The sequence below is a fragment of the Aptenodytes patagonicus genome, chromosome 3 (assembly GCF_965638725.1).
Source record: "Aptenodytes patagonicus chromosome 3, bAptPat1.pri.cur, whole genome shotgun sequence".
Lineage (NCBI taxonomy): Eukaryota > Metazoa > Chordata > Aves > Sphenisciformes > Spheniscidae > Aptenodytes > Aptenodytes patagonicus.
The window spans coordinates 107,325,152-107,349,604 of NC_134951.1; the positions used below are offsets into that span (position 1 = coordinate 107,325,152).

General features: G+C 45.0%; 1 protein-coding gene and 1 non-coding gene across 2 annotated transcripts in view; both read right to left on the reverse strand.

Moving 5' to 3' along the window:
* USH2A (usherin) overlaps positions 1 to 24,453 on the reverse strand; it is a 405,495-nt gene that overhangs the window by 8,586 nt on the left and 372,456 nt on the right. The window contains exons 62-66 of the mRNA XM_076334572.1: positions 22,133 to 23,649; positions 19,839 to 20,160; positions 4,197 to 4,406; positions 2,126 to 2,364; positions 1,343 to 1,560 (exon numbers count right to left, since the gene is read on the reverse strand). Coding sequence (XP_076190687.1) covers positions 1,343 to 1,560; positions 2,126 to 2,364; positions 4,197 to 4,406; positions 19,839 to 20,160; positions 22,133 to 23,649 — 2,506 coding nt within the window. The remainder of the gene's footprint in view (positions 1 to 1,342; positions 1,561 to 2,125; positions 2,365 to 4,196; positions 4,407 to 19,838; positions 20,161 to 22,132; positions 23,650 to 24,453) is intronic.
* On the reverse strand, positions 18,892 to 18,985 carry TRNAI-UAU (transfer RNA isoleucine (anticodon UAU)). Its single transcript has 2 exons — positions 18,948 to 18,985; positions 18,892 to 18,927 (listed from the first exon to the last, which is right to left on the reverse strand). It is a non-coding gene; the product is annotated as a tRNA-Ile (tRNA).

Here is a 24,453-nt window from a genome sequence, read left to right on the forward strand (position 1 = left end):
GCTCAACAGCTTGCTGACAAAAGACTTCATTTAAGTTTGAGGTGGTCTTTTCTTGTGGCTTTGCCATTAAGCCGTGTGCCCAGGATATGCTGTTTTGTTCATAAGAAAGCTGCTTGTCCAGCTGCGCTTTGCTGCTAATTGCCCACTGTCACTAAAGCAAGCCTTCCAGGCAAGAGGAAGGAGACATTCGGAGTGACTCAGGAGACCTGGTGTGAAGAGGTCAGCAAGGCAAGAAAAGCAAGACTGAAAGAAGAGGGCTGCAGACCCAGTGGGCAGGGGTTTAAAAATGACTCTCAAACCCTTGTGTTCTTTATGTCTCACCAGTTCATTATGAATTTTCTCCATTTAAAAGTTCATTATTATGTTCCAGCTTTTTAGTTTGCAATTTAATAAAACACAGCTTTAGAGATAAGGACCTTTTTCTTTTTTTCAGTGGTGACATTAAAGAAATTCTGGGGCTGTTCCACCTGAAATTTTCAGCTAAGGATGTAGCAGATACATTTTTAGTAATTACTAGGCAGAACTACCAAGTGATACAAAAGGGATTTTTAGAAAGGTGATTCTGAAATCCCGACACGAGACTGTATGATAAAAAGTGAACATCCTCTTTGCCCTGACCTGGCAGGCTGAGGTGAAATGCCCATCTCATCTGTTATGGAATGACTCTGGCTACAGCATTATAGCCCTTTTTAATAAAAGCTGATGTTAGACTACTGCAAATTCAGTTTTGATGGCAAAATCTATTCTGACTGTAGGCACAGGTCCTGCATGTTAGATTTCCATGCAGACTACCACATGGCCTTAAAGTACTGCCTGTGGTGGTTAGATAGGTAGCAACAAATTCTTACTTCATTGTCAACAAGGATCGAATCATTCAGATGACATCCAAGGAAAACTCTCATGAGCCCTGGCAGAAGTGTGGCATGAATTAGGACAGTAAGATTGTTCCTGGAGAGAATCACCAGGTCTCTTTCAAGATCTCCACTTTTCCCAGAGATTATTTATGGCAGTGTATTTATTACTACACATCACCCTTCTGGTAATACGTGAACTTTTTATGTTCTGCAGCTTTGCCTCCCATTCTCAGTAAAATAAAAGGTTTCCAGGCTCCCAAGACAGAGGATGTGATATCAGATGGTGAGCAAAGAAATACTTTTGAAGGAATGAGCAGTCAAGCCCCAGAGCAGAATTTCAATGAACGGGCAGCAGAGGCACAGTGACCAGATAGAGCAGGTTTCTGGGGACACCATCTTTCACAGAGGTGGAGAAGTCATTTGGTGCTATGCAGCCCCGTGCATCAGAAGCAGGCACTGCTGATCGGTGAACCGTTTCTCATACTCACGCTCCTTTTCTGTAGTGAAACCAATCCATTCTGAGGCGCTGCTGCCAACAGAGTTGTAAGACACGACTCGCAGGTTGTAAGTCGTGTAAGGCTCGAGGTTGGACACGTTGGCACTCTGGCCTTTTCCTGTATACTTCACCTCAGTTGGGCCAGGACTGCAAACCTTCACTGCTGGCTGTAGGTTCAGGGGACAAGCCATATACACATGGAGCTCATAGCTGAGAAGAAAGTTGAGATTTTGATTAATCAAGAGCCTTAACAGCGTAACAGCCAACCATACATTTCATCCTAATTGCTGGCTGGCTACCAGAGAAGAGAATGGACCTGATCCCAGTTTTTCTCTTGGAGATTTTGGCCCCAACTGTAAGATGCCTACGAGCAATCGTGGTTGTCAGTCACACTCACAGTGAAACTGTTGATGCCTGTTACCTTGCTGCTCACACCTGCAAATCAGGATTTGCCTTAGTAACTACAAGATGCAGCTGCCTCTTTGCTGCCAGTTGATCTCACAATTTTTGACTGCAACCGCAGCTGTCAGGCAATTACCTCCACTCACAACAACTCATCCTCTCCACCTTCATCCCCCCCAGTATCCTGCTCAGAAGAAAAGCAACTGTTGCGTGTGAACACCTCCCAGATGGGAATATCACCACCAACAGTGGGAAGGAGGACCATGGCTTTCACAACCGTCCAGTGCTCTCAGCCCTTCCTCATGTCCAGGAAAATTGTTCTGCAACCACCCCTAGCCAAGGTGGGCAGTTTTGGCTGGGTGGCAGGTCCTACCTGGTGACAATGCCATTGGGTGACTGAGGGGCGCTCCACTGGAAAGAGGCATTCCTGGAGGTCACGGTGCGGATCTGCGGGGGGGGCTGCTCTGAGGGTGGAGCTGGCTGTGTGGTGATTTGGGCCATGGGTCCTTTGCTGCAACAGTTGAAGCAGGTGCAGGCCTCCACGCCAATGGAGTATGTGGTAAAAGGTTTTAGCCCATGTATTGTCTGCTGGGTGGCAGTCCCTTCTGACAGCTATAAAAATTAAGAGGGAACTTGTCACAGCTGCAAGCACCACAAGTACTAAATAAGAGTTATGGAGGTGAATTAACTCCAGAAGAAGACGGGCACAAGGTTCTGCATGTCCTTTAAGTCTGACATTAATGCAGCTGTTGTGTACTGGGAACTCTGCATTCATTTTTCTCCCATTATGAAGTTAAAGGGCACTGTTCAAAGGAAAAGACCATGTCGTCAGTGGCCTCACAGATGTCTTGATTGAGCTGTGACCACTGTATGTCAACTTGCAAATGTCATTCTCAGGAACAGAGAAACAGCAAACCTTTAAGGAGAAACTCTGGGATAAATGGTACTGAAGTAAAAAGAAATTAATGTGGAAAATAGCTCCATGATCAGTGTGCTAGCAAATACTCTTGTGTATCTCAGAAGCTTCCTCAACATGTATACAGGAGACAGCATTGGGCAGAGCGATATGAATGTGTCTGGTGGGTCAGTTTACTCACAGACAGGAGAATGTGCTTTCTGGTAGGTACCGCTAAGGTGAGGGCCAACATGATGCTGCTCTGCATTCAAATGGCCATGGTGCTGGGCGAGCCTGTTAGGAAACTCCTCTATGCTCAGCAAGGGAGACCTGGCAGTTCTGGCAAAGGAAACGGTGCCTTTTTTCTGAAACCACTCACAGGAACTGCCACTTCACCTCATTGCTCTAGTCATTTGTGGGTATAGCTTCTTAAGCCAAAGAAATAAAAATATGTAGAAAACACCAAAGAGGTGCAACATCTGCTCCCATTTGGCAGCATGTGATTTAGCAGAGTGCAGCAAAATATAGGAAGGAAAGAGTGAAGCAAGCAGAGGAAAGCACTTGGTATTTCTTGATGCCAGAGCCAGAGACAAGCCAGCAGCATGGCAGGTGTGAGGGGATGGAAATGGAGGGCCATGCAGGCACCACCGAGATGAACTGGCTGAATCAGACACGGACACAGCCAATTGCACTGGAAGGAATAAATGTGTAATGTGCAATCGGTAGGCAGCTTAAGCTCACAGACAGGATTGATGACCTGGGAAGGTGTCCCTAGCACTTCCAAGCTGAGCAAGATGGGATAAAGGAAAAAATCCCATACAAATATTTACCTACTTGTAAAAAACAAACAGATAGTGTTACAGACAAAAAGTATTCAAGCATTTTGCACTGATTTCGTGGTAACTGTTCCAGGCACCTTCAACAGCCCTAACCTTTCCCCACATCGCCCTGTTTTATAACTCTAATGAAGCCCTGCAGGTTTCCTAAGGCGAGACTGGTCATTTCTGGATACCTAATGGTGTCTAGGCTGAGACACCAAACACAGAAGAAGTTGCTTAGCTACTTGCACTATTCTTCAGTGCTTTACCGTGAGATACGTCTTACCAACAAGAAAGATTTTACGGGAAGCTCATGTACAGGACTTTCTGTTGAACTTCAAATCCATAGGCTAACAAAAGCACCCAATCATTTCCTAATGGCTGCAGTTTCCACCTGCACCATTTGGACTGGCAGAAGCTGTCTGGAAGTGTTTCGTTTGGACGGTTAGCCACCCCTGAACAATACTTTTGATTCCCATCACATTGTTACAGCACATCACCACGTCAGAAGTGTTTAATGATGAGGTTAGTTCCTCGAGAAGCACATTTAGATGACTGAAAGCGCTAGTGGCGCTTTAGCCAGAAGAGAGCATTGCAGAGCAGTTAACAACGGGAGCGCAGGAGAGGAAGACAGTCTGTAACCAACGGTAGCAGCTTGTAAGAACAAAACTGTTAAAGCTAGAAAATACAAGCTCAAATGGAAGCACAGCAACAGTGTTGACAATACTCACCACCACATCAGTTCCTCTGGTATCATTAGAAAACAGCCTGTAGATACTGACCACCCCATTTGGCTTAAGAGGCGGGCTGATGTTCACCACAGCCACTGTGGACGCCACCGTGTCAAAGAGGGGAGCTCCCAGGCCCTCGGGAGGGCCAGGGCCCGTCCGGCAGCGGGACCAGCCGCTCGGCGTCCGGCCCGCTGAGTTTACTGACCACACCTTCGGCACACAAAAACAGAGGAACTGTTAGCGAAGGACTCAAGCCTACAAAACATCTATGGTTAGTCAGGGATTCTACTGCAGCTGTACTGACACTGAAAAAAATGCAGCGCAATGACACCCATGCAAAATGTCCCTGGGCTGCCGCCCAGCACCTGTGTTGACCCAGTGGCTTTCTAACAGAAGAGTGGAATGTTTCCCACCGCTACATTTAGGGAAAAGAAGCAGATTTCATGCCTCAGGCAGTGTGTGTTTGTGTGTCTTCTTCATACCTGATTCCCAAACTCTGAACTCCCACCACTGTCTGTGTCATACCATGCAAAGAGGACTCCTTGAGGAGCTGTGATCAACAGTGATAATGTTTTCAAAGACATCTGAACAAAAATACTGATATCCAGTCCTGCCAGTTTCTCCCTTTTACACACTTTTCTCATGTATGCAAACAGCCCTGATGAATTCAGCCTGGCACTGTGTGACACTTACTTAAGTTACATTCACCTTGACTGAATTGCACAAGCCAAACTCTAGTTACTCTTTAGAACTGGAAAGTTTTACAGGAACATCCCTCTCTTAAAAATATCAATGTATCAGTCATTTGGCAACATTTTCAGTAACCCATAATATAAATAAAGCCCATTGAACTGTATAGTTAAGTCAGCATCTCTCACTTATTTTCACAACAACATTTGCTTTATTGCATGAGCACAAACGCAATGGCTTCAGTTCCAAGATTTCAAAATTTAGCAGCTTGAATTAGGCCTGATTAAAACCCACATGTCTCTATGAACTATGCCTACTGATTTTGTCAGCTTCCCAAAACCGGAGTGATCTGCAGACTACATAAAACTCAGCACTTATTAAACACACTCTCCAACAAATCTGCATGAAAATTAAATTTTGCTTTCATCAAGGAGTGAATAAACATATGGAAGGATGTATAATCTTATTTATCAAAAACCATTTGTATAATTAAACACGAATATCATAAAAGGTTGCCTCAGGTCGTCATTTGCATGAGTAAGTAATTTGCAGAATGTCAGGTACAATAGACAGAATAGATGGATGTGTGAGCGTATAGGGTTAAATTAGGCTCAATATTAGCCAACCACATAGTGATCAATCAGAATGATAGATCTAAATGGCAATACAAGAGGACTGTCTGAGTGATTTTTAGTATAAGTATTCCTTAGTAAGCTTTCATGTTGAGCGGTTCTAACTACAGTAAAACATGTTCTTATGTGATCTACTCTGGGCAGAGGTCCTAGGGAAGTGAATGGTGGGACTATGCCTTAAAAAACCCAAGAGGTTTAGAAATAAGAGGTCTTCAGAACTGACCCTGGAGTCCTTCCAGCTTGCAATATTAAGTTCCAAGACCACAGGACACTTCACAAGAAGCCTGGGGAAGGAAAAAGGCCAAAAACCACCACAGTGGCTTTGCAGACAAAATGCCTTCTAATTGCAAACCGAAAGTTCCTGCCCGATTCCATCAGCAACATATAGCACTGTCCGGTGAAACACTACGTAAGTACAGATGATGCCCTACAGTAAAAAGCTCAGCCAAAGCACTTTCATTTTCAGTGAAATCAGTAATATACCTCTGTTGTGAACTCTTCATAAAGTCAAACTCTGTTCACTTTACTGCAGTAGGTCAAACCCTCTACCTCAGTTCAGTTCCAGCGGCTACACAGATTTGCCCACAGTCATTCATTTCAAGGGGCATATTTCTTTGTGGAAAGAATAAGCCACATATGGAAAGAGCAGCTCTCCGTGTGCCACTGGCATCGACTCAGCACTGACCTGAGCTCAAACGCTCCAGTTATATCCAGGCTGTGGCCTTAATGAGCATGGAGCGTAACGGTGTTGGACCTGACCTGCTGAGCAAGCTGCCCACAGCAAAACTGAAGGTGACGAGTTAGGAACAGAAGCTTCCTCTGAGGAATTCGGCCTCAGAATGGGCCCCCCTAGGAATTTCGGAGGAGGGAGGGATGCAACTCACTTGGGAAGCAGACGCTTCACTGAGAGCCGGATGGCGACACCTTCCTCCATTGATCCCTGTCCTATCATAGGTGCCTACACCTTGTCTTTCAGAAAACAAGCCTTAATTCAGACAAACTGGGGCTCTTTCTTTCAAAACACTGTCTTAGGACAAGGAAAAAGGGGATGCTCATCCCCTTTCATACTACAGCTAAGTGGTTAAAGGATTGCTCCAGGAGGCAGGTAATTTATGTTCAATCACATGCCCCAATGGAGGTAGTCAAGCCTGCTGCCCTCCAGAGTGGGAATGCCCAAGCGGATGACCCATCTTTGTAATCAGGGTGCTCCCTTCAGGGCTGTTTCACTTTGCGTGAACACAATGAAATCAAGGTTGACTGGGCAGAGCACAAGCAAGCAGGAGCAGACATGGTTCCCCAGCCCAGCCCTTCCCCAGGGAGGTGAGGGGGAGCTAAGGTTGCAGTCCATCCCCCAGGCGCCACATGCCTGTCCCTCTTCAAAAAAAGGCTGAGGTCATGGCCACATGTGTGTGGGCCTGACAGACAGGCATGCTCTGAGTCTGCCTTCTAGACAGACACCAGCTACTCAGCCCTGCCAAGACATGTTTCCAGCAGAAAACCTCTAGGTGTCTGTGAAACTCTCTAACGCCAGCTTCTGAGACAGGACTTCTGAGGATCTAAATTCTGGATTTACACCAACCTAATCTGGATTCCCTTAACTCCCTCTGCTTCTGCTCAACCATCTGTAAAAGGATGGATGGGTATAAAAATATTTCCCTTTGAGACTCGCCGTCCAAGTAAGTCCTGGTCAGCATTTGGAGACTCAGTAGTAAGTGCCCAGAACTGACTGCAGATGGAAATGCTGATGTTTAGCCACTTCGTTGCATGGAGAAATGGGACAGCATGGCAACAGAAGCCACAATGAGGAGTGCCTGTTAAAATCAGAGGTTTGGCCATGGCTCCTCAAAAAGTCACCACAAAACGGTCACGGATGAAAGCTTTTGCCTGGCTAGCCTTGTTAAACTGAAATTTCACGATTTGGACTTTTGTAAAAAGCTTTTTGGGCTCACAAAAATTCCTTCTAAATTGTGATATAATCAGCACCAAAAATATTTAACTGCATTCATATAGAAATGTAAAGAGCTTAACAGGCAGCAGTATTACCTGCTGCTTATTAATGTAAGAAGATTATAAAAGAGCACACAGGAACGTGGGGCAAACAGGAAGCAATCATATCTCAGGGATGTCTTGAATGGCAAAACACAGACAGCAGAAAGCCAACAGAAGTTTCTTATAACTTGACTTTCTGAATATACTGCCTCCAAAAGCATTAAGTCTGACATCATGGTGCATGGCTCAGCACCCTGCCAGAAGATGTGCTGCTGTTAATGGCTGCACTGTCCCAAAAAAGCCAGGAGAGGGCTTCGAAATCAGCTACACGAGTTACTATTTAAAATGCTTTATCAATCTGCTGGCCCCTGGCCCAGACTGCACTTTGAAGTGGAGCCAGAGAGAGGGGGGAAACCTCTCTGGAGACCGTATATTCGGAGGACTGAAGAAATCCAGTTAAAGGTAACTAAGCTTGTTTTTTTCCATCATAAATGAGCCTTCACAGATCTCTGCTCCTGGAAGAAACCGGTGATCAGCTGTCGCTTCAAAATGATCACAGGACAACCTCAAGGTTCATCAGCACAGCAAGAGGCGGCAAAACCTATGAGGAGCGGGAAGGGAAGTGCTGAGAAGATGGTCACAGCCTTACCACGTGAGCCCAGCCTGTTCAAGCTTAGTAAAGCTGAGTAACGACTCCTTCCATAAAGGGCAACAAAATCACAATGGCCCTCGGGAGTAGATGCAAAAAAATCATGGTATTGTAGATGCTGACAGTGGAAGAAGCCCATTAGATGACTTACTCCATCCCTGAGCCACACAGGTTCATCTGCTGCAACACTCTTAAAACCCCAGGTCCTTATGGAGGAAGCTATGTTTTAAACTAAAAAAGAAGCTTTTCTTTCATCAAATCGAGATCATATGTGAAGGTATTTACTCCATACAGGAGGTACTACTGGGAACTGAGGGAAACAGCTGGATATATGCTTCCACAGCTCCTCCAATGCTGCAGCGCAAGAAAGGCACTAGAAGAAGAAAAGCAATGATAAACTAGGCGAGCACTGTGGCCTCGCTGTGATGAAAAAGGGAAGGTGAAGAAGCTGCCAAAATAAAGCACTCAAATTAACCCCCCTCAAAGGACAAAGATAGTCCAGGATTAAGGCAGAAAACACAGTGTGTGGCCAAAAGTTCCCCAAAATAATAAAAACAATCCCTTGATCTCATGACTCCGATTACGTGAAGAAGCACAACCATGGCTGACTGAGCAGCGGTTTGGCAGAGGACGATGTGCGTGCACTAACGCCTGCCAGCGCACAACACTCGCATCTCAGACCTGGCTCAAACAATGTGACAGGTATTACGGCTGCAAACACAGGGACCAACCGGGAAGTCCCCAAGTGGGAATCCTCCCCACTCCTGCAAAGGGGAGCCTCAGGCAGCTGACAGCCTATGGAGAATGAGAAACTCTCCCTCACTGGAGAGATCTCGTTCACTTCTGCTGAAGCGTGGCAAGGCAGCAGCAGGCAGAAGGGTGGACTGGCTGGCGGTAGCTTGCCTGTCTGAAGGCAGCAGACCTGAGCTCCTGCTGACTTCCCAGGTCAAGGAGACGTGGGATCCTCTGCTTTGCATGGAGGCCAGATGCTGCTCACCCTTCCTGCTTGCAGGAAATCAGCAGAAAGGAGAGCAAGCCAAACAGCTGACTACAGACCAGCAGGGACTCCTGGCTCCCACCACGTCCTACAGGCACTGTGCATCATACTGCTTCACACTGCAGTTAGTTAATCTGCAGTCCCTCACAGTTGCCCCTCTGAGGGACAGGATCTCAGCTCTGTATGTGGCGGCAGCTTGCACTGAGCTCCTGCAGGCACTCAGAAAACAGCCTTTTGCCTTAAAAAAAGTCTCATTAGTAAATCACTACCTACCTTTGGCTTTGAGCACTGCTTAGAGCTGTAGGGCAGTTAGGTAGTGCTGTAGGTTCTGGGGAACCACAAGGTCAGACCAAGCCACCCCTTTCACACATGCACATAACTCTTTACTCCTGTGTGTAAGGATCTCTGCCCTTAGGGTGTCCATGAACTGCACACACCTGTGATTGCTGGCCTTTCCAAAAAGGACTCAATGCTGGCACTACTCAGTACATGCCAGGAGAGACAAACGGTAGCAGAGAGGAGTTCGTACAACTCTTCCCTTTCTAGAGTTGTTTCATGGAGGTTGCAAAGACACAGCACTACTTTGGGACTTTGCTTTGGATTTCTTGACTTAGATTTGTTCAATTTCTAACCCTACACTTACATAAATGCAGAGTTTTCACAGTGTAATTCTTTTCCAAGATAGCAAGACATTTTAGGGGTATATAAGGTACGACATCAGTGAGTTCAGAAGCACACCACCCAATTTTTACTTGTGTTCAAACAGCAGTCTGCAAGAAAATTGAAGAGACCATAATCTTGGCTGGTTAAAATCAGAGAAACCAGAGCAGCTCCCTCTCACCATCAGTTGCAACACCCTTCACAAGTCTTTCTTCTCATCAGAACTGATCGGCGTGCAGCTTGGGTAATTTGGAGTTACTTATGCAACGTCAGCACAGCTCAGAGCACAAAGCTTGTCTACCAAAGCCTAGCATTCAGCATTAGGATAATGTATTCACATCTGGGCACTGCAGTGTCAGGCAGGTATTAGCAAAGTAGAAAGTTTCAAAAGTGGTTGCAGTCTATGGGGGACAGAGCAAAGGCAAGGGAAAGAAAGTATCACATCCACTCATGACCAGAGATACAAAAAGGTAGTAAACAAATGTGTGCTTTCTGATTGCCCGCCCTCAGATCCATACTTTTCCCTGTTCAACATTCAGTTAGCATCCTTAGGGAGGCCATAAACATGTAACGGGATAGATTTTAGGTCCAGGCTTCTAGCACTGTGATAATTTGAGCCTCTTAACATTGCTATTCATCTCCACTGTTCAAATGCTAATAATAAAAGTACTGAACCCATTCTGGGGAAGGGAAAGGGAAAGACAACAGGCAAACACTTTGGGAATCAAACAAAATCACCAAATTCTAAAGGAAGCTCATTTCATATAACATAGTATAACACCAGCAATTAATGAGAGATGTAAACAGGTTTAACTCTAAAAGGTAGAAAATGAAATCATTTGTTTCCTATGGGTATATAATGAGATAGTTACCAAGTTCCCATGAGAGAGAGAAGCAGATATTAAAAGGTCTTTCCAATACCTGTAATGGCTAAGGGCAACAGCTAATTCAATAGATTCGATCAAAATCACCACTTCTTTCTCCGCTTCTGATTTATTACTTTGGCTGTAGTTAGTCATCACTCATTTTAGTTTGCTTTTCAGCAGTCATAAATTATGCCTCATAAATAAAAAGATACAATCAAGGAAATCATATCAAGTCATCTACAGCCCTGGAGTATATTTTCCCCTGGTACTCACATTAATGTCTTTTTAAAGGATAGCTTGCCATGGTTTTGAATATGTCAGAATCACAATTTACCGAGAAGGGTCTTGCAAGAGTGGTGCTTTAACAGTCTTGCTGGTTATTTTGGAAGCCAACAAATCCAGTCTAATATCTGTATTCAGTTTAATGAACAAAAATCAAAGTTTGTTGCATCAATGCACTGTTTATGCACTTGAATTTAGGATGGTGTTGACAACAGAAACATAGTGCCTGAAGTGGGGCTTAATGAAAGAAAACGCGTGGTTTCAAATGGCCCTTCTCCCTACTGTGTACCCTCTATCAGGGGAAAGGAAGCATCTTGTTCTGCAAAAGGCTATTTAGAGTAGGTAGGGCCATTACATCAGTGAAATAATACAGTTATGTCTGCTTTACTTTTCATAAGCTGAGGTCAAGCTCGGTAGCCTAATGCAGGTGTAGTATGAAAAACTCTCTTTACTTGGAAGCAGGGAGCACAACGAACCTTGCAAGAAAAAACACTCTTGCAAACAAAGTGAAGAGGCGATAACAAGCAGGGAGTGCAAGAAAGAACTACGTTCTATTTTATGTCACTACTTTGTAGTGCATCTTTCTGTCAGGGAGATGGGAAGAAATGGTGAATTAAAACGATGAAAAGGAGCCACATAGGAGGGATATTACAAATGGGTGACTATCCATCACTGGCCAGTCAGAAAACCAGTTTCACCCCATTTTAAGCTGCAGAAGTCACTGAGCTGTTTGTCAGTAACTAAGCAGCACAAACTAGAACTCAGCCAATGATTTGACAGACTGGCTGGTAAACCAAGTGTCATGCTTGTCATCTCTGAAAAGTGACCAAGAAGGCTGATGTATTCTGCGCTCATTGTAGTTGGTCCTTCCTTAATCTTCATGATTTTTCACCCTTTTTTTTCTCTTTATCTCTCCAAAGTCAGAATATGATTTGTTTTCTCTTTGAGAGTCCAAGATGGAGGACACAAAACATATTTCCCCCCCGGTATATCTCAGGGTATTTCCTAGACCCTTCACTTGGCTGCAGTAACCAGAGCGTGAGAAGCACACTTCACAAGCAAGAGGGATGCTGTGCCTCCCACAGCGGTTGGAGACAGAAAGCTTCAGCGCTGCAGACCCTGTCTTGGTGCACCAGACAGTCCTCCCAGAGAATAAACCTCCGCAGGGAGCCATAAAACTTTCTGAAAAGGGACAATCCTACTTCTCTGTCTTTTACATGTTCCGTGCCTGCCAAGTGGAAATAAGGATGTGTCCTAAACCAGGAAGACATTAAGCCATTAATCTGAAGAAGCAGTCTTAAGTACACAATTAAGCACAATTGTGGAGGAGTGACATTGGACTTGCATGGAAATCACACCATACTCTGACAGCTCTGCTTTGCAGAATAGCACTAAATATAGTCACTATAAATAGTCACTAAATAGCCACAAGTCTCTGTTCAAAAGGCCCTTCCCTTAGCTGAGAGAAACAGGCCTGACTCTATAGGTTGCTATATGGTAACGTTGCACACCATCCTCAATAATTCCTGAGAAGGGCCTACACACTCTGTTTCAGAAATATTCCAGGAATCCAAAGATTATACTTGCAAACTCATTAGGCCTCATGAGTTATGAAGTTTGTTTAAGTCAGGTTTTTTCAGGACATCATGCAATTGGATCTGTTTAATACAGCTGAGGATCTCAGGCAGCATTCCAACAAATACCTGAAAGGCCAGATGCTCTAGAAAATGCAGATATCTAAATGTACGAATAGACCGATAGAGGGAATTTCAAAGACCTAAGTAATTATTTCTGAGTATGAGACAGTAGGCACCTTAATGCCTCTTAAAAACCCACTGAAAACTAGCAGGTGCTAATATGCTTATGCAGATCTGGCCCCTTTAAGGGGGGCCAAAAGTAAAAGTGTTTCCTTGAACAACAGTGACAAAAGCATTTAGGGGGCATAGTCCCTTTGACCAGCATGAGCTTCTAAATTCACTTCATCGTTTCTGAAAGTGCAACTTTTGCATCTAGTCTTACAAGCCTTAAATATTCAGCTGACGTTTCCAGCAAAAAAAAACCCAACCCAAACCAAAACCCAACAAACTCCAAAATCCTGACTTCAGATCCAAAGAAGCTGTCAGGGTTCACTGAACTATATCTCAATACCTCCAAAAATGCTGGAGAGAGTCCCATCACAGCACTTTGATTTTATCTGCATTCTGCTGGAGGAAATTCAGTTGCATTTAAAGTTTTATGTCCAGCAAACAAGCCTCAAATGCAGAGACAGCAGAATCAATATCCAGTTTAAGTGAAATATAAATCTGGGTTTCATTAGCATAATAGCAAAAGCCAAGCCCTATACTTATGAATAACTTGTCTCACAGGCAAGATATAAATTGTCAACAATGGAGGGTCTCAGAATAGATCCCAGAGGACTGCTGCAAGTGATATAAGCTGAAGACAAACACATGCATGCAAAAACCTCTCGTGGTGAAATAAATGGCCACCAGTGAAAAAAACCAAAACTGATTTAGGGTCCCAGTCAACAGCTCAGCCCAGTTATGGAGTAGAACCAAGATAAAAAGCAAAGTCTTGAACACAGCATGGTCATCCACAGGAATCTGGTCAAGAGGCTTTCTTTGTTATCCGTCACTGATAAATCATTAAAAACTTTGGCTCAAGAAAGTCTCTGTGGTATCAACTTCCCAAAAAACAGCTCCTGGCTGAGATAATTGAAAGTTGGTGCAACTGAGAATACCCCACAGCCAATGTCTACAACTTCCAACTTGGGAAGTTTTTCTTTATCTAAGAAAGATTGCTAACTAGTAAGTAGGGCTTGGGTCTGCTACAATGCTTGCTATCTACTCAGCCCCGTCTGCACTTGAATTCACATTCTTCACAGATCCTGTCCAAAGTAGCAAGGAGATCTGGTCTAACAACAGTTCTGCTATAAGGAAACTACACTAAATGGAGAGCAGACTTCACACTGTTCTGGCCAACAGGTGGGCCCTACACAGGCATGAAAGGAAAGCTGGGACAAAGAAATGGAAACCTTAATATTTGTACATAGTAGGACTTAAAACACAAACAGCTCATCCTAAAGCATGCTGTTTCCAGGAAAGGTTTAACAGCTCTTGTCACAAGAGAAGTGACAACTGGAAAATATATCCTCATATATTTAAAGTGCAATAAATTTTCAGGCTTTGAGTAATTATCATTTTTGCTTTGGAAAAATTGCTATTGTAGCATCTCCTCTACTGCTAGGTTCAAGAAGACGTCATTAAGTCACTGAAGGAAATCAGGTAACATGGACCTGCAATCAGCAATAAGAGGCAGTCCCTCACAGATGCTCGTCATTTCCTTCAGCACAAAGCTAACAGACACACTTTTCACACTGGCTGTTACCTTACAGACATGCTGGCAATCCAGAGACGTCTAAAGGAAAAGAAGAGGTTTGTGACTGTCAAGCAGAGAAGAAGGGCTTTGTGAATACTACTGACTACACTTTTCTAGTAGCATCCTAGGCTCTCTTTTCAATAGTTTTATAATTGTTCCTTCAGAATCCTTTTCTTACCCAAATTAGAGCTGCTGGAACTGATTTATGAAGAAAGCCACTGCACTCCTCCCTCCAGTCCCCGGGACTCTGACAGTAATGGAGCAAGAGGCAAGGGACACAAGTTGAAACAAGAGAATTAGATGCAAAAAAGGAAGAGATATATAGTTAGAAATTGGAACGGGGTGCCCACACAGGCTGTACAATCTCCATCCTTGTAGATGCAAGGATGGAGAAATTGATCCAAAACTCAACTGGACACAGCCCTGAGCAGCCTGGTCTAACTGGACCTGCTTCAAGTAGGGAGTTAGGCTAGATGCCTTCTGGATGTCCCTTCCAACCTACATGACTCGGTGAGTCTATTACACATGTACATATACCAGCTGGATAGACTAATGTGATAAAGCAACTTTTTAGAATTAATTCTTCATGGTTTCTGGCTACCAAAAAGAACACAACAGTAGCAGTGGAGCAGAGCTACCAAAGAACCTGATCTGTACAGTGCACTCTCATCAAACTTGTGGATGACACCAAACTGGAGTGGACCAGTTGATATGTTGAAGGGCAGGTCTGCCATTCAGAAGGACCTAGAGGAATGGGTCATCAGGAGCTTTATGAATTTCAGCAAGACAAATTGCTCCTTTTACAAGCTCCTTTAATGCTGTAAATCCTTGCAGCATTAGAGGGTAGGGACTGACCAGTTAGTGTGCACCTCTGCTGGAAGGGACCTAGAGGTCTTAGTAGATAGAAAGCTGAACATGAGCCAGCAGTGTAATCTGGCAGCAAAGATGGCCAACGGCATCTTGAGCTGTTTAACAGGAGCATAGCCAGACAATTAAAGGAAGTGATTACATGCCTTTACTTAGCATTTGTTCCATTTTGGCCCCCAAATACAAGAAAGATATTGATAAATTGGAGCAGGTTCAGCGGAGGGCCACCAAGGTAATCAGGGGGTTGGAGAACTTGGCCTATGAGGAGAAGCTGTGGGACTGGGGCTTGTTCAGCCTGGAGAAGAGATGGCTTTGGAGGGACTTGATTGCAGTCCCCCAGCACCTACCTACAGGCTAACAAGAAGGTGGGTTCAGGTTCCTCACAATGGTACGTGGTGAGAGGGGACAAGAGAAAACAGGTATAAGTTAAAGCAAAAGAGGTTCAGATTGAACGTAACAAAAAAACTTTTTCACAATGAGGACAGTCAAGCAGTGGAGCAGACTACCCTGAGAGGTTATACAATCTCCCTCCCTGGAGGTTTTCAAGATGCAACTGGATAAAGCCCTGCACAACCTCATCTGACCTCTTAAGTGACCCTGCTTTGAGCAGGAAGTTGGACTGGATGGCCTCCTGAGACCCCTTCCAATGTGAATTATCTTGTGATCCTATAAAGCAAATGAGCCTGTAAAAGAAAGATTGCCACCACCTTGCAGGAGCCCTGTGTTTCATATACATCAAAAGAAAACCATGCTTGAACAATATTTTTTTTTTTTTAGGACAAATGTAAAGACTTTTGAGCATTGCCAAACTCATCTTCAAGATATATCATGTGTACAAATATTGCATACAGAATCAGTAGTGAGGCTTACTGGTATCCTGTTCAGTGGCAAGTAAACGTGCCTATTCATAGACAACATCATCTTCAAAAATCATAGAATCATAGAATAGTTTGGGTTGGAAGGGACCTCTAAAGGTCATCTAGTCCAACCCCCCTGCCGTGGGCAGGGACATCTTCAACTAGATCAGGTTGCTCAGAGCCCCGTCCAACCTGACCTTGAATGTTTCCAGGGATGGGGCATCCACCACCTCTCTGGGCAACCTGTACCAGTGTTTCACCACCCTCAGCGTAAAAAATTTCTTCCTTATATCTAGTCTCAATCTACCCCCCTTTAGTTTAAAGCCATTCCCCCTTGTCCTGTCGCAACAGGCCCTGCTAAAAAGTTTGCCGCCTTCTTTTTTATAAGCCCCCTTTAAATACTGATAGGCTGCAATAAGGTCTCCCCGAAGCCTTCTCTTCTCTAGGCTGAACAATCCCAACTCTCTCAGCCTTTCTTCATAGCAGAGGGGTTCCATCCCCCCGATCATTTTTGTGGCCCTCCTCTGGACCCGCTCCAACAGGTCCGTGTCTTTCTTATGCTGAGGACTCCAGAGCTGGACGCACTGCTCCAGGTGGGGTCTCACCAGAGCAGAGCAGAGGGGCAGAATCACCTCCCTTGACCTGCTGGCCACGCTTCTTTTGATGCAGCCCGGGATACGACTGGCCTTCTGGGCTGCAAGCACACATTGCCGGCTCATGTCCAGCTTTTCATCCACCAGTACCCCCAAGTCCTTCTCGGCAGGGCTGCTCTCAATCCCTTCATCCCCCAGCCTGTACTGATACCGGGGGTTGCCCCAACCCAGGTGCAGGACCTTGCCCTTGGCCTTGTTGAACCTCATGAGGTTCACACGGGCCCGCTTCTTGAGCTTGTCCAGGTCCCTCTGGATGGCATCCCGTCCCTCTGGCGTGTCGACTGCACCACTCAGCTTGGTGTCATCTGCAAACTTGCTGAGGGTGCACTCGATCCCACTGTCTATGTCATTGATGAAGATATTAAACAGTACTGGTCCCAATACGGACCCCTGCAGGACGCCACTCGTCAGCAATCTCCATCTGGACATTGAGCCATTGACCGCTACCCTCTGGATGCATCCGTCTAACCAATTCCTCACCCACCGGACAGTCCACCCATCAAATCCGTACCTCTCCAGTTTAGAGAGAAGGATGTTGTGGGGGACCATGTCAAAGGCCTTACAGAGGTCCAAATAGATGACATCTGTAGCCCTTCCCGTGTCCACTGATGTAGTCACTCCATCATAGAAGGCCACTCGGTTAGTCAGGCAGGACTTGCCCTTAGTGAAGCCACGCTGGCTGTCTCGAATCACCTCCCTGTCTTCCACATGCCTTAGCATAACTTCCAGGAGGATCTTCCCAGGCACAGAGGTGAGGCTGACTGGCCTGTAGTTCCCCGGGTCTTCCTTTTTTCCCTTTTTAAAAATGGGTGTGATGTCCAGGTCCTTTTCCAGTCAGTGGGAACTTCACTGGACTGCCAAGACTTCTCAAATACGATGGATAGTGGCTTAGCAACTTCATCCGCCAGTTCCTTCAGGACCCGCAGATGGATCTCATCGGGTCCCAGGGACTTGTGCACCTTCAGGTCCCTTAGATGGTCTAGAACCTGATGTTCTCCCACAGTGGGCGGCTCTTCATTCTCCCAGTCCCCGCCTTTGCCTTCTGCGGCTTGGGCGGTGAGGCTTGAGCACTTGCCGGTGAAGACCCAGGCAAAAAAGTCATTGAGTACCTCTGCCTTCTCCATATCCCGGGTAACCAGGTCTCCTGTTTCCTTCTAGAGAGGGCCCACATTTTCCCTTGTCTTTCTTTTATCCCCAACGTACCTATAGAATCTTTTCTTGTTGCCCTTGATGTCCCTGGCCAGATTTAATTCTATCAGGGCTTTAGCTTTCCTAACCTGATCCCTGGCTGCTCAGACAATATCTCTGTATTCCTCCCAGGCTACCTGTCCTTGCTTCCACCCTCTGTAGGCTTCCTTTTTGTGTTTGAGTTTGTCCAGGAGCTCCTTGTTCATCCATGCAGACCTCCTGGCATTTTTGCCTGACTTCCTCTTTGTTGGGATGCATCGCTCCTGAGCTTGGAGGAGGTGAGCCTTGAATATTACCCAGCTTTCTTGGGCCCCTCTTCCCTCCAGAGCTTTGTCCCATGGCACTCTACCAAGCAGATCCCTGAAGAGGCCAAAGTCTGCTCTCCTGAAGTCCAGGGTAGTGAACTTGCTGCGCGCCCTCCTCGGTGTCCTAAGGGTCTTGAACTCCACCATTTCGTGGTCACTGCAGCCCAGGCTGCCCTTGAGCTTCACATTCCCCACCAGCCCCTCCTTGTTGGTGAGAACAAGGTCCAGCGTAGCACCTCTCCTCATTGGCTCCTCTACCACTTGGAGAAGGAAGTTATCATCGATGCATTCCAGGAACCTCCTGGATTGCTTGTGCCCTGCCATGTTGTCCCTCCAACAGATATCAGGGTGGCTGAAGTCCCCCATGAGGACCAGGGCTTGTGAACGTGAGGCTGCTCCTATCTGGCTATAGAGGGCCTCATCTGCTCGCTCCTCCTGGTCAGGCGGCCTGTAGCAGACCCCCACCATAATGGCACCTGTCCCTGCCCTCCCTTTAATCCTGACCCAGTTGGCTCCTCATCCATACCCAGGTGGAGCTCCATGCACTCCAGCTGGTCATTGACATAGAGGGCGACACCCCTGCCTGTCCTTCCTAAAAAGCCTGCATCCTTCCATTCCAACACTCCAATCATAGGAGCCATCCCACCACGTCTCCGTGATGCCAATAAGGTTGTAAACTGTATGCTCCAGGTGAGGCTCGAACTCACAACCTCGGCATTGCTCAGCTTTGTACTGCTATATAAGTACCACGCGCTAACCGATTGCGCCACTGGAGCCCTATCAATCAACCTCATCCTGCTACGATTCTACATCCACTTACTTTAGAAACAACAAATTCATGGCTGTTTTTTTGGTGAGGGTCTAAACTCCACTAACTCATAAAAACTTGGGAGACTTCAGATGGTTATAAAGAGCAAAGTTCTTAGTTCATAGGCTGAAATCAAGTAAAGCCGTACATTATCACTAGTACTGTATGATAAAAAAAAAGATGCTAAAACTTGTAACTTTGATGTAGAAAACAATTACAAGTGAAAGAATGGCAGAACTGGTCTCCTTGCTTTATCTTAGCCTCATAAGAAAAACAGTAGTAAAAATACCTATGTGCCTGAGAAGTAACATCAACCATCAACAGCAACGTCACTTTTGAACCACCCATGAAAACTGCTTATGATCCTAATGTCTAATTTAAAGAGAAAATAACCCTAGTCCCTCTTGATGTAAACTACTTTAAGATCATAAAGTAAAAATTAATTCATAATAGATTGGGGGAGGATGGAAAAAGAAAGAAAAACTAATGAAATGAAGCTGCCTTTTAAGAAATAGAATTTCATACTACTCATAACATTAGAGCCTTGCAAAAGCTCTGGAGGGTACACAAACATTTAACATACAAGAAACACAGGCACTTATGATTAAGCTAAAGAAAATTGAATGCTGAATGAATCTATTGCTTGTGCAAAATTATTTTCAGCTTCTCAACTATTTAAAATACATTAACAATAATCATTCAGCTATCACAATACTATTAACATTAGAAATGAGATGTGTATGTTCATTGTAAGTGTAAAGTAAGGTTCTCAAAGTGTACTGAAATCATAATCAGAGCTGCTAAATGGCTTCAGTTCCCACCTGATATTCATATTCTGTGTAAGGCAGCAACTTGTCATCTTTGAAGGAGGTTGAAGAACCATTGTAAACAAGTGTGAGGTCTAAATTCACGTGGGCTTGAGTCGTTCGCCTTCTGTAAAGTTCATAGTATAAAATCTTCCCATTTGGCTGCTGTGGGCCAGTCCACAGGATGGAAGAAGTCGACTGGAAGCCCCCAGCTCTGGTCTGTATTTCTATGAGAGGGGCAGGCTGCACTGCTGGGGGCGCCTCCAGCGTCTGTACCGCTGCCCACTCACTGGAGGCACAACCCAGCTCTGTGCAAGCTTGGAGCTGTACTTCATACCTTCGGGAACACAAATCAGGAACAAAGTCATTAAAACATTGCAAATACAAATATAGACTGTGCATGAGATCTGGGGGATCTCTTTATTTCTCTTGTTCTTTGGCATTTTTTAATATGAAAACAGTTTGTATCAACATACAGATTATATGCTGTGCCTTGTACAGCAAAAAGGGAGAACGCTGTCTTCTGGGTTTTCATTTGTTGGTGTTTTTTTCAGAGCAGAGCTAACATCTGCAGGAGACAAGTGATCAAAATCGTTTTGATTTTGATGATATGAATCAAAATGTTGATTCATTGTTGGAGATGATTTGAATATCATTTGAGAGCTCTATTACTCTTCTCTCTTTGGATTTAGATTAGTTACATGTAGATAGTAGACAGACTTATCAACCATGTAACACACACAAATTATGCCTACACAAATATATAAGGAAAGGTCAGGTAAATAATCAAGAATTAGTGGGGAAGATGTTACTTCAGTATCAAGCGTGCTCCTTCTGTAGCCGAGTCTGGTACCCCCTCCAAAGTTTTAGCTTTCACTTAAAAACAAGTCACTTGTTTTCAACTCAAGGCTGCGAGCATGTTCCTGGTGTGACTCCATTAATCTTAGCTTAGCTACACTGTGAATGGGCTAGCTAACGGGTCTTTGGTCTCCCCACCCTGAACTTTGTCAACTAAAGCCCTATTTTTTCTTGAATGCAGACATCTTGCGAAAGATACGCAAGTACAAGACTGAAGGTTTTGGAGCCTATAGCAGAGTAGTGAATTGCCCCTTGTATTAATTACAACCAAAGTCAACCCTATGCACTTAGAATCATAGAATCATGAAGGTTGGAAGAGACCTCTAAGATCATCGAGTCCAACCGTCAACCCAACACCACCACCCACTAAACCATGTCCCTAAGCGCCTCATCTACATGTCTTCTAAATACCTCCAGGGATGGGGACTCAACCACTTCTCTGGGCAGCCTGTTCCAATGTTTAACCACTCTTTCAGAAAAGAATTTTTTCCTCACATCCAATCTAAACCTCCCCTGGCGCAACTTGAGGCCATTTCCTCTCGTCCTATCGCTTGTTACCTGGGAGAAGAGACCGACACCCACCTCGCTACAACCTCCTTTCAGGTAGTTGTAGAGAGCGATGAGGTCTCCCCTCAGCCTCCTTTTCTCCAGGCTAAACAACCCCAGTTCCCTCAGCCGCTCCGCAGAAGACTTGTTCTCCAGACCCCTCACCAGCCTCGTTGCCCTTCCCTGGACACGCTCCAGCACCTCGACGTCCTTCTTGTAGTGAGGGGCCCAAAACTGAACACAGTATTCGAGGTGCGGCCTCACCAGGGCCGAGTACAGGGGCACGATCACTTCCCTACTCCTGCTGGCCACACAATTTCTGATACAGGCCAGGATGCCATTGGCCTTCTTGGCCGCCTGGGCACACTGCCGGCTCATGTTCAGCCGGCTGTCCACCAACATCCCCAGGTCCTTTTCCGACAGGCAGCTTTCCAGCCACTCTTCCCCAAGCCTGTAGCGCTGCATGGGGTTGTTGTAGCCAAAGTGCAGGACCCGGCACTTGGCCTTGTTGAACCTCATACAGTTGGCCTCGGCCCATCGATTCAGCCTGTCCAGGTCTCTCTGCAGAGCCTTCCTACCCTTGAGCAGATCAACACTCCCGCCCAACTTGGTGTTGTCTGCAAACTTACTGAGAGTGCACTCAATCCCCTCATCCAGATCATTGATAACGATATTGAACAAGACTGGCCCCAAAACTGAGCCCTGGGGAACACAGGGAACACTTCATCAAGGTGATATATAGCTGGTGTTACTATAAATCAAAAAATCCTGGTTTTATCATGTGCTTTTTAGGAAAAAAACCCCATGGGTTTGACTATCTGTTTAAACAAGATGGTTAAGCTATCTGCCAGCCCACTGAACCACCCTGCAGCATTTATTCAACAAATGAGGTCTTCCAGACTTACCTACTGTAGGGTTGTAGTTCTGCCACTATGTATGACCGTCTCACAAAGGAAACATGAGATGCATCGAAGTCAACAGTTTTCTTTCCTGTTTCAGCAGGCTTGTGGATCGAGATTGTGTAATTTCTAATGTCACCATTTACTTTGATAGGAGGATCCCAGGCCACCAAAATCTCCTTTGAGGACCATGCCTGCAACCTAGGAGGCAACATCCCAGACGGAGCAGAGGGGTTGGTTTTTATCTGAGCTGAGGGGCTGGTCACACTCCCTTGACTGTTATTGGCAGTGACAATGTAGCTGTACTCCATGCCTGGCATTAGGGTGAAATCAAGATACCGAGTTTCCAGACCTGAGTAAACAAGAACACCATCCCTCCTTAGCTCGTAGCTTGTGATTTTACCATTGGGGTTAGCTGGAAGTTTCCATGTGATTTCAATTGATTCTGAGCCCATGACAAGCAGCCTGGGAGCTTCCATATTTGACGGTGGGGCCTCCATGGTCATCACTGACTGGGATGTGCTAGATGTGCAGCCCCCCGCAGTACAGGCAACCAATGCAAAATCATACTGCGTGTAAGGCTGTAGATTAGAAACAAACATTTGCAAACTTTTGCCAGGATAATACTCTTCATTGTTTAATTTCAATATGTACTTGGTGATATCTCCATTTTGTATTTGGGGAGGTGCCCAAGATGCATTAATTTGAGTGGCACTAACAGCCTGCAGAGATGGTGGATCCACTAAGGCAGGAGCTGCTTCCAGCGTCTGTATTGCAGCTGGTTCACTGGTAGAGCAGCCTCCCATCGTACAGGCAACTATCGCATAACTGTACATCGAATAGGGCAGTAAGTCTTCATCCGTGTAGTTGAAAGTAGCGGCATCGAAGCTGAAAGGATAGAGAACATCGTTTTTTAGCAGTCTGTAGGACTGAAGAATACCATTGGGCTGGGCCGGGGCTGCCCACGAGATGAGCACTTTACGGGGGTTAACTGACACCAAGGATAACCTGGGGGCAGCGAGACCTTTTGGGCCAGTTTGACTGGTCTTTGCCACTGTCCAGGAGCTGTCAGCATAGCCTGCTGCATTCCAGGTGCGTATTTTATATTCATACCTTGTCCATGGCTGTAAACCTCTATCATTATATATGAATGTGTTACTTTCAGTGTTATATTCTGTGAAAACAATTTTCTCGTCTTCTGTTGTTGCTCTGTACCCTGCAGCATTTTCTTTTGTGCATCTGTGAATAACTTCATAGCGAACTATTTTTCCATTTGGGTTAATTGGCTGCAACCAGCTCAGTTCAACGTTGGTAGCGTTCAATGCCTGGATTACAGGTGCCATCTGAGACGTTGGGGGTGCTTCATCTGTTTGGACTGGCTGGGGCAAAGAACGAGTGCAGCCTGCTGCATTGCAAGCCTCCAGCACGAGGGTATAAAGAGTATACGGCTCAAGGCGCCTGAAGAGGAACTGGCGAGATAAACCACTGTACTCCAGGTTGTCATCGCTGAAAATATTGTAAGTCTGGTGAATAAAGAAAGAAAGAAAAAGAAAAAAAAGGCAGGGAGGGAAGAAAGGACAGAAGCCAGGATAAAGGAGAAAAAAAAAAAAAAATCAACGATTTTTGTCAATAACCAGTGGATGAGGCACCTTAATCTTTGCAATAGAGTAAGGACTATTAACCAATGATTCAGAAACTTACTTCCTTAGTAGCAACAATCAGCACACAAACAGATCATTGATACAAAAGGAATGTTTTGATCCAATTTTCATGATTTTTTTCATTTTGGATGCAGTAATAAATCACATAGTGACAGTTTTCATTATATTTATTTGTTATCAAGTTTCATTGTGAGGCTCTCACGGGCTAGCACAAAGCTTCTCACAGACTAACTCTAGAGAAAATCACTTAAGAAAAAACCTCCAAATAAACCCCTCTAGTTGCAAACCTTGCAGGTAAAGGTTTACACTCAGTTGAAACCATTGAGCTAAAAGAAGTCCCAAACTTCAGAACAATATTCTGTCAAACCCAGGTTTTCTAGAAACACATTTTGGCGATGTCTAATGTACGCCAAGTAAGATTATGAGCTTTCATGCGTAGCTTTCTATACATTAAATGAACAATTTGGTTTACTGTAAATGAACATTTACAGTCATGGGGTAGCACAGCAGTGTTAATACTCATTTTAATATAACTCCAAGCAGTGAGCGCTCACAGAGTGCCTTGTGCTTACATAGGACTCCTGTCTTATTTTAAAGTATAATGCATTTGATTGAGTCCTTTTCAGCAAAAATGTTTTAATTTGATATCCAGCATTTCCCTTCTCT